The 10,905-nt window shown below is 38.3% G+C and overlaps 1 protein-coding gene across 1 annotated transcript; it reads left to right on the plus strand.

Annotated features, from left to right (window-relative positions):
* The first annotated feature begins 7,713 nt into the window (after positions 1-7,713).
* On the plus strand, positions 7,714-8,250 carry LOC108666262 (salivary glue protein Sgs-3-like). The gene has a single exon (XM_018153097.1). The coding sequence runs from the start codon at positions 7,714-7,716 to the stop codon at positions 8,248-8,250; it is 537 nt and encodes a 178-aa protein (XP_018008586.1).
* Positions 8,251-10,905: the final 2,655 nt, after the last annotated feature.

The raw sequence follows: 10,905 nt of genomic DNA on the forward strand, positions 1-10,905 counted from the left end.
TCTTGGCTTACTTTATAACTTAATTATTATTCTCAGCTGACTTCCATATGAAGAAAATGGCGTGGCTTCCTTAAGGGCCTTGCTGTTTACAGATAATTTTTAACGTTTTTCGTCGCTTTGCATTATGAGTGAATTAAATACCGTTGCTCAAATCGACGAAAAACACAATAAAGATTCTGTACATTGAAGAGGTAAGAACGTTTCGTTCCAAATTATGCTCTATAAAATGATAAAATTTATTGAACGAACAGAGTCAAGTCTCAAAGAAGGGGCAATGGGTCGTAAATTATAAAAATAAAGCTACCACAGCGACCGTACGTAATAATTACGCCTCGCACGCCATTAAGGTAGACGGGCTCGGCGCCGGTGCATGAACTGGTCGGAAATTATGCTTTTTGAAACGAGGTAAGGAACAATGACTGCCGACACCTACATCATTGAGACTTACTTTTATGGCGGCTTTTACGACCAACTTAAGTCCCTTGCTCGTCTTGACTATTGCGCGTATTCAAAGAGAAGAACTTTGCGCCTTCCTCGCAGCATGACTCAGGCGCCTGCAACTATTAATGGCCTGATAATTGCCCTAGCAGCGCCACCATAAAATCACCTACACGACCGCCATAAATTTGTTAACAACTAACCCTGTGAAATATACTCACTCATGGAGATCTGTTTTCATCCCTTTGGCTCACTGTTTATTTTTTGCGATTTTTTTTCCTCTTGAAACATGAAAAGAATCAAATACAAAAGATGTACCATCGTTTGAAGTCGTAATAACCATACTCTTTTCCGCATCACTGGGCTTTGTGCATTGAATATTAAAGGACCCTATATGCATATATTTATAGAAAAGATTGATTCTCATTATGCATACGATTACAGTGGTTTCCAGTTACAGAAACAGGTAGCCTAGATTTATTTATTATTCATTAGCAATTTATGTTTGATTTCTTGTTTACTGGCGATGTGATCTTTCTAGTTTCAAGTAAATTGCAATTTCACTACACTGCCTGTTTAGTATTACTTTAACCGATTATCGTTGAAATTTATCATATGATCAGAAGATGAGCAAGCAATTAAAAATTATGATTTCGATATTTCCTTAATACATTTCCGTAGCATACTCACAAAATGAAGAATAATATTAACAAATTATACGAGATGAAATTATTAAAAGCTAAATTACCCGCAGAGAAGTCACAATTAGCTAATTAGCATTACTGAGCAAGTTGACGTATGTTTCGTAATCTTGTTGAGCAAGTAATGTTTTCATATGGCGACAATGATGAGTTTTTTTAAGGTAATCGAATTCTATAGTCTAATAAGATGGCAAATTCAGAGCAACGTGTTGTTATAATATAAAATTTTATGTACGAGGTTTACTTTAAGTGAGTACCGATTTTAGAAACACGCGTCGTGCACATCGTGCATGCATGGCTGTACAATAACGCCATTACAGGAATTACATCAGTCAAATTATAAAGTTCAAGCATACACGTTGTGAATTCTTGTCTGTAATTTTAACATTATAAATATATAATTATCCTCACTTGGTTTGCTGGCGCAGTGAAAGGTGCATGCTTTACACATTTTTTGCTTTCAAGGTAATATCAAAAGATTTATTTGTATGATAAAATATTTCTTTCTAAATAAATATTATTGGCTTCCACATTATTTTTATTGCGCTTTGAGAATCCTGCTTAATATTCTGAAAAATTTCATCCAGTTTTTTTATGCAAAATATATGCGTGATTCTTAAACATTTTATATTTTTACGAAAAAAACAGTATCCAGATCTAAATTATCCTATTTAAAATCATTCAATTGCTAAACAATGAGAATAATTTTAGTCCACTCCGCCGCAATTCTTTGCTCAGCCACTGGACGCAGCACGCCGCAGGTCCCGGACATTAACGAACGGAAGCTCGCCTCTTAAGCGCAACAAAGCTGGAGTTGCATTTTACAAGTCATTTGTACGGATGATGGCCTCGAGCTGACGTGAGTCTCTAGAGAGGAGTCACGTGCGACCAGCAGTCGCTTGCCACTTCATCTCTGAACTTCCCCGCGCTTCTGTGTCGTTCAATGGGAAAGCTTACGTTTATAGGAGGCGTTTAGCGCCGCTGGCTGCTCATTACATGAGCTACAAAGACTCGGTGAGCAGACCGCGCTCGCGACGGGAATAAATCTTTGTGACGCGGTGCGCTTCTGAATAAAAAATCCGTTAGCGCTTATTAGGAGAGTTTGCTGCTTATAATGCTGCCGACGAACAAAATGTATTTTGCAAACTGTCAACGAGGGGCCATTTGTAAGCCAGTGTTTGAAAGTCCGTTGACGTAAGAACCGCATATATAACCGCGTATTTAAGGCCCTACAACTTCTTAACCTTGTAAGTTCAGTAGAGCCGCTTGGCAAGAGGGTGAGGGAGTTTTCTACAGAGACTGTGCGAGGTGGAGGGCTTCATAACGCAAGCTCTAATTAATAAAATCTTCTGAATAATTAGCGTTAAGGAACTGTTCTCAAATAACCGCAGCTTGATAGGCCCCTGGGGACTTGAAGTTGATTTCTCAAAGGAAGGCAAACTCTTCTTAACGAGTACGAAACATGTCATCGAATGAGCTAATTTTTGCAATAATAATATGCCCATTAATATTGGTTACCACCTTATGAAGATTTCCAAAGTTTTATATTTGAACATCTCATGAACATTTGAAACTAATGCAGCCATGAGAGATCTTGTGTAGAGAAATTGTCGATGCTATGCTTTTCCATTTGGAAATATCAATACAATCTACAGTTAGAAGCTCCTAAGATCTGAAGACGCATGTCATGCCATTACGAGGAGAAAAAACAAATAATAAAAGAGACTGCAAGCAACATCCGTTGGCGAGAATCGATTGTCAAAAAATTCTCCAGTGGCTAAGGCACTCGAAATAACAACAGTCGGCGTTTCAATATTCGTTCGATTGCCTGAAATAACTACGCAGGGCCTTTTCCATTAGGCATGATTCATCCTCCTCTCAATGATGTGTCGTTATTACGTCGCTTGCTTCATTTCTATTCAATTAATTCCCAGTCACATTACCTGGTGAGCAGGCGTGCGATGGAGTGAGTCTCATACTGAAAAATGTTTTAGAGAGATTGAGCCTCTAGAACTCCCAGTCAAAAATGGACAGCAAAGTGAATTTTGTCCGTTTAAAAACTGTCGTCAGGAAAGATGAAGGCTTCTCGAGTGATTTGATGTATTGCGTGAGATTGATGGAGCAAGTGTCGACTCTTGAACTAATCTTGGCAGTGTGCGGCTATGAATCATACCGTGATGGACAACAGGACAATGGGTGACAGGCGGCACTCGAATGTCTTCTCAGAATCTCCGTATAGACGCACTTGCCTTCAAGTCCCTCGCGCATGCGTCGTTTGATCAAGAGAAAGCCCACCACGTGGTATTAATGACACTTTTCGAGGCCGCGCCGTTGGCTGTTGCCTGGAACTTTCGAGTAAATCAATGTCGGAAATGATTACATAATCCTTAATATTTTAGACTCATTTATTATTTATATTAAAAATTTCTTGTGGAGCATGAAATTATTTGAATGATTGAACATAGTGCAATGAGAAGTCTTCACCTTCACAAATATTATAGAAAAGTACAAAGTTTTATAAAATGCTTAGAGCCTAGCAATGTTCTTTAGTGTATATTTTGTTCATCACATCTGGCAGCCGTAATTCTATTTCTGCGAAGCTCAAGGAAGATATGGGCATAAGAGGTAAAAAATATTACCTACACGAGATTGTTGAGGGAAAATATTCCTTTTTATTGTAACTGTTAAAACTCTGAACTATTGGCTTCGGTCAAATTTGCTGGTAAATTTAGTTTTTAGACAACACTTCCCTGCAGCAATTTACGTCGGCGATGCTGCGATATAGGATGTGCGTGGAGGAACAGGAATTTCAACGCGTGATGAGCTGTGCTGCATGGCCAGCAAGAATTAAAGCGAAGCAAGCCAGCTTTTCCTTAATCCACGAATAAATTCATCTCATCGATAACGATCCTCAGCGAGAAATTTCTTTTCTCAAGGCAACAAGAAAACCGAGGACCTGTTCATTAAAAGTTAACGGCAATGCATCTTCACCAATAATGCGAAAGCGTAGGGAGATTCACAGACAAATCTTCTTCCTCTCGCCGCCCGACGTCGCAAGCGCTCCAGTCAACAAATAAACAAGGAGAGTCAGAGGTCTCTCTGAGGGCTACGCTTTGAATACATTAACCTTAGCGGGAAAAACTTCGGCAACGAAAGCCTAAAATTGGTGGATAAGCAACAAATTGTTTGCTGTGTCGACGATACGACGAGACTAATCGCTACCCACAGAATCTCTGTGCCAACACTGATCGCCGTGCTCGATCGCAACTGGGCTCAGCCGTGACTCTGAATAAATCAATTCCCGATTTTGGGACGTTAATGCGACAAGAAAAAAAAATGTTCCTGAGTTTCCAGCTTTTGGGAGGGTTCAGCGAAAGCTGTCATTACTGAGTTGCCCTGAGCGAAGATTGACCAAAGGGATGAATGCTATTAATTCCTGCTGAGGAATTGTCTGCGAATGATGTAAAGATTTATAGTCAGAAAATAACAGATCAATCAATATATCACAAGAAAAATGACAAAATTTAGTTTCAATTAATGACCCGTATCTTTCAGTAATACTTATGTTCTTGTGTTTCACTAATTCGCCCGAGATGTTGAACGAAATTGACTATTAAATTTTAATGCTTGCAACATGCGTAATTCGGAATCCTTATCAGTCAACAACTAGAATAAATTATTTCACTTTTATTTATGTAGTATCAAGAGCAATAAATTGGAGAGAGTAAATACAAGTGTAAATCATATCATAGAAGTCAGTGAGCACACTGATTATCACAGTTATCCCGAACTATTATCGTCTTGAAGAAGTAAACCGATCGTTAAAAATTTTCTAATTAAACAATTGTCGTTGTGTGAGTAGTTGAACCAACTAATTACAACGAAAGTCTAGTTGAATAGTAAATCAAACTTATTACTCAAGCTTTACTATAATATTCAACTGAAATTCAAGTTTAGGCTGCAACTTGAAACTGACGTTTAAGTCCAGGCTGCAACTTTGAACTGACGTTTAAGACAAGGTTGCAACTTTGAACTGACGTTCAAGTCAAGGCTTTAACTTGAAACTGACCTTTAAGACACGGCTGCAACTTTGAACTGACGTTTAAGTCAAGGCTGCAACTTACAAGCGGATCTCAATTTCAAGGTTGAAGCAACATCATAGATTTGAATTTCAAGTGAGGTAAGAGTTAAAACAAATTATTAACTATAAAACATTTGAAACTAATTGCAATGTCGCCAGGAATCTAAAAGAATGAAAATGAATAGTAAATTCGCCATATGTTAATCGGAAACGTTACCGAGTTCAGCTTCATTGTCAGTCGAAAAATTAGAAAACACAAGTACACTAAATAAAGAAGAGCCAAATTATCACAAGAAAATATTTTCCCAGGTCTGGTGTTATTGATGTTAAGGAAATTATGGGACTCAATTGCTCACCCGATCTGATGTTATCGAAATTCCATGAATTAACCTAATCAAATGTTTATCGCGGTCTAGCGTAACTGAAGTTGAGGAAATTAGTGACATAAAATATTTTCCTTGGTATAATGTTACCGAATTAAATGAAATTATCGACAGCAATTTTTTCCTATGACTTGCATTACTGAATTAAAAAAAGTAGCTAATGCAAAGGTTTTCACTGATCTGGTGTCAATGAAGCTGTGGAAATTACGGAATGCAAATGTTTACCTGGATCCTGTTACGGAACTTGATGAAATTGAAGACCGTAATTGTTTTCCTCCTAGAGTTCGTGTTACAATAGTTAGCTAAATTTTTGACAGAAAATGTTCTCCCTGATCTGATGTTACTGAAGTTAAGTAAATTAACGACCACATTTGTTTCCTTTCTCTTGGTGTTGAAGAAGCTAATGAAATTATCGACCACAATTGTTTCCTCTGATCTGGGGTTTCTGATTTTGTTTCCTCTGGTCTGGTGTTACTGACTTTAAAGGAAAAAAATTAATGCAAAAAAGGTTGCGATCTGAATTAAATTTATTATGCAGTAGGCTGAAGCGAGATAATTTTTGTTTAAATTGATATATGAATACATTTTTTTATTGGATGACTGCTAAAGGAATCCCCATTTGAAGGGTTTTACATTCAAATAATTTCTAAAGCTGCTGCAAAGCCATTAATAATTAAAAAAAACATGAATTTCAGCCTATATCTGATAATCCGGTTCATTTTTCAAAAGTTGTCCTGGGTTATTGAGGTGATACTGCTAAATAAATACGTATTACCAAATTATTAAGCAATAAGCTGAATATGGCTCAAGTCGATAGATGCTTAGAAGTTCCTCGAGCCTCATATACGCATATTAAAGCGACAAGCTCATTTAGTTCGACCTGTCACTTTATGTTGACCGGAGGATGTTTTGTGTGTCTGTGAGTGACTGTAGGTTCATTTGGTTCATCTAATATATCGTTTATCATATCATATAATATATCATTGGTTCATCTTAATATCATTTGTAGGTTCATCTCTATTTGATATTAAAAAGTCAGTTGGCGTATGTGTTTCATCTTTATTTTCTTTAATGGTAATGAATAAATATTTCATTTTAGATAGTGATGAGTTTATTATTCAATTATGACACGAATACCTCATACGGCTGGTTTTTAGTACATACGCGAGGATCTAAAATCATCATTTATAATTGGATAATTACTTTTTATGCAGTGGTATCAACGCAATAATATAGGTTATTTTTCGAAAATTGAACACGAAAGTCAAGAAATATTTATGAACAAAACTTTTTGGAATTTTCAATTGATTTTAATCAAAATTGTTTGTTTGGAAAATCCTTCGAAAGAGAATCACTTGGCAGATGTTCCCATTAAAAAAATTAGACTCTTATGGCTAATTTTCATAAAAAATTGTGTCTCGCTCGACTATATTGTCCATTATTTTGGTGGAAATTGTGGATTTTCAATCTGAAAATTGCATCAATTTCTTTTGTATCCTATCATTGATACGGAATTGACAGCGCGACTGCAACAAAATTCTAGTGAGTGTTACTTCATTAATCATGCGGTCACCATAGATCCATAAATATTCTCAACCTGCGACATTACGCACATTTCTTGGGAGGACGATTAATTGTTGCGCGAGTGTTGTTAAAAGTGACTGAGTGTTAACATTAGTGCGTACCAAAAAAACAGGGTGAGACAGTAACAGTTTATGATAGTAGCATTATATTAATTAAAGTGTATTAACATAAGAGTATATCAGCATAAAATTATGTTAACATAACATTATGTTAACATATCAGTAAATTAATATAACATTGTTTTAAATAGTATTTTATTAGCATAACAGTGTAAAATACACCGAGTATACGCGTACACTCAACACGAGAGAAAACTATTTCGATTTTCTGCACCTGAAAAAGATAATTACATGCTTACAACAATAAAAATACTTCTTTAAAGACTTTATGAAACGAAAACCGCTTTAGTTCGGTACATCTGTGGCAATGCATGATCCATCTGATTGAAAATTCGTTTATTTTCAGCATCGGTAAGATACGATGCCTTGCAATACATTATAACTTCAGCATCTCTGCACCCCGAGCGATGTTCGGTCAATTATCGTTTTTGTTGAAGACTCGTAGCCACAGGACTGGAAACTTGTCAGTTCTCACGCAGCGGACCGCCGCGCAGCTTGGCCTCACTCAGTGGACCGCAGAGAAGCATGGCCCCACGCAGCGGACCGCAGAGAGGCGTGGCCCCACACAGCGGACCGCAGAGAAGCATTTCCCCACGCAGCGGACTGCAGAGAAGCATGGCTTCACGCAGCGGACCGCAGAGAATCATGGCCCCACGCATCGGACCGCAGAGAAGCATGGCCCCAGGCAGCGGACCGCAGTGAAGCATGGCCCCACGCAGCGGACCGCAGAGAAGCGTAGCCCCACGCAGCGGACCGCATTGAAGCGTGGCCCCACGCAGCGGACCACAGAGAAGTGTGGCCCCACCCAGCGGACCCCAGAGAAGCGTGGCCCCACGCAGCGGACCACAGAGAAGTGTGGCCCCACCCAGAGGACCACAGAGAAGCGTGGCCCCACGCAGCGGACCACAGAGAAGTGTGGCCCCACGCAGCGGACCACTGCGTAGCATGGTTACACGCAGCATCAGCGTTGCGGCTCTCGGACGCAGTTGGCCACCCTTCTACGAACCTGGGATTAACTAGTTTATCGCGAACTATGATAGTGTAACAATTTCTCCGACTCTACCAAGTCTATAAATTTACTTGTTCTATTAAATGAATTTTTTTGTTCTATTGAATAAATTAGTTATAACGTTTACTTGTTTGAGTACTGTAAGGCTACTCCACCGAACAAATGTTATTCACCTTACGATTTCACCAAGAAGCTTGACCGATTCCAAGATTCTGTCTTGCAGTTTCTGGAATCACACCGGGTTTTCGGCATTCTGATCTTCCCACGGACTCTAACAGTTATCGGTGGTCCAAAATTCATACAAGGTCGTAAGAGTAACTAAAACAAGTTCTTTGCCAGATTTTAAGCTTGAAAAACTAATTCCTAACGCGCGCAAAAAGCTTATCTTATCAAAGCGAAGGGGAAAGTTCTTCATGCTGAGGTCTAGGAAGCGTGTGAGCCAGACAGAAGCTTGGAATCAGTTTTTCGATTAAGTGACCCAAATTAATGATTATTTGAATCTGATGTCAAAATGCGCGTTTGATTATTGCAGTGCCACACATGATGATCAATCATAGCAGTGCCACACGTACATGATCAATTTTTGCTACTGGACTTGAGATCGAGAAGTAGAACCAAGCTTTAAATCCAGTCGCATTCCACCATGCTATCAATAAATTAAGAAGCATTCATCCCAATTACTTTAAAAATGATCATTTGTGGCGTTTCGGAGTTTTTAACCATCAACTCAACTTCAATCAATTATTTTTCTTTAGTTTCCCAATTTTCTTTTTGCCGGCAAGCGGAGAAATCTTCAGAAATTGGAATTTTTTAGCCACTACTTGAGAGTATGGAGAATTATATGATAAATTTACTCGTAAGGATTTTCCAAAATTTTGCATGATATTGGAGAAAATCTCAGATAAAAATTCCATAAAAAGCGGTCACTGCGCTAAAAGAAATTGCAATTTTTTTATTTATTAAATTCAAAGCAAAGAAAACTATCAAGCTGCAATTATATTTAATTTTCTCTAGCTACTTTAAATTAAATAAATTAATATTACTTCTCTCGACTATTTAAAAAATGCGGAAAGAGCGTCAATTTAATTGTCCGAGTCCAAACTTTTATTTAAATTCTCATATTATAATTACTGGGTATGGCAGGGGGTGAGGCTATGTATAGATGGATGAGCTGATGATCGGAGATTGTCGTGATAAAGAAGCCTCAAACATAAAACAGAGGACAAGCTGGGCTTTTTTGGAAAGAGATTTTAGGTGACTATATAATTATGATAACTTGCCCGCGAAAAGGTTAAGCTTGGTTTACCCAAATTGCGCATCTCTTGAAGTCATGTAACTTTTGGAGGACCTCATCAGCAACGAACCACCGGGCGTAACACAGTATCATTCTTTCATTCATATTTATTTCCGAAGTATTACACAAGGTCGAGACGGCAACTTCAAACTTCCCAACATTATTTATACAGTCACATTGCCAAAATCTGTGTTAAGCTAAAATTAGCGCCGTTTAAAACCCTGATGTACTTCAGGGGCCAAGCGAGCATTTGCACGCTGGAAAGAGTTCAACAAATTACGGTTTTGTTTGTCTTGACTCAAATAAGTAATTAGGTATGTTGAAGTCCAGAAGTTCGTGTTTTATTTCATGAAGTTCCTGGAATGTTCTATGCATTTTCTGCTGGGTGTTTGTTTGTAGACTCAGAGTTATTTTCGTCCACTATCAAGCACCGAGAAAATGTTTGTGCATGACCACAGATGTAAATTTGCATCACGAGGTCTAAATTAAGGCTGACTCTAATTACATTCGCTGCATAACAAGACTTGTGGGAGAATATCCCGAAACTGTGTCGCCATAGTAGAAGTTTTCCCTCTAGCTCAGCAAATTTCGATCAGATGACGATATTGAAATAATTATCGTGCCGAGAATTTTTTCACCGAAAAAATGTTTGCTTAAGAGATCCGCAAGATACCAGAAAAGATTTAATAAGCATGACGTTGCCAATTACCGAGAAAATCCACGCCTTTCATTTCAATTCTGTAATGAAAGCCACACAAACGCAGTTTACGCGCACATTGATCTCTTTACTATCGACAGTCTGGAAGCTCCCGAAGATTGTATTGCGTGCAGTGGCTATTAACTTGCTTCACATGGTATTTCGCGGAGGCTTCACTGCAACACACCGGCTTAGACTCAGTCCACATAACTTTTTGGACTCACTCGAGAATGGCGTCGATCCTTTAGTTTATATTCCCATAAAGTGTTGCGAGTGTCGTGCTCCTGAATGCCGAGATTCAAAGCTCTGATAGAGCGAACAAAATCGCCTGCGTGGTCTCTCTATCTTTTCGATATGTGAGCGTTTAGAAGCAGTTTCAAGCCTTATATATCTCAGTACACAAGAGGCTTTAAGAGAAAAACCGTAAAATCTCTCACAGCAGATCGCTTTCTGATGAGCTTCCAATCAAACACGTTGTGCTCACTCAACTTTTAATTCCAGCGCTTCGTTAGAAGCACTTGCACGACAACTAATGTTTTTTTTGCAACCAATGGTTTTTTGTAGTTTCATCGAAACCAGATTTTACTGAATTTAACAGA

Source organism: Hyalella azteca, unplaced genomic scaffold, assembly GCF_000764305.2.
Source record: "Hyalella azteca isolate HAZT.00-mixed unplaced genomic scaffold, Hazt_2.0.2 contig14896, whole genome shotgun sequence".
Lineage (NCBI taxonomy): Eukaryota > Metazoa > Arthropoda > Malacostraca > Amphipoda > Hyalellidae > Hyalella > Hyalella azteca.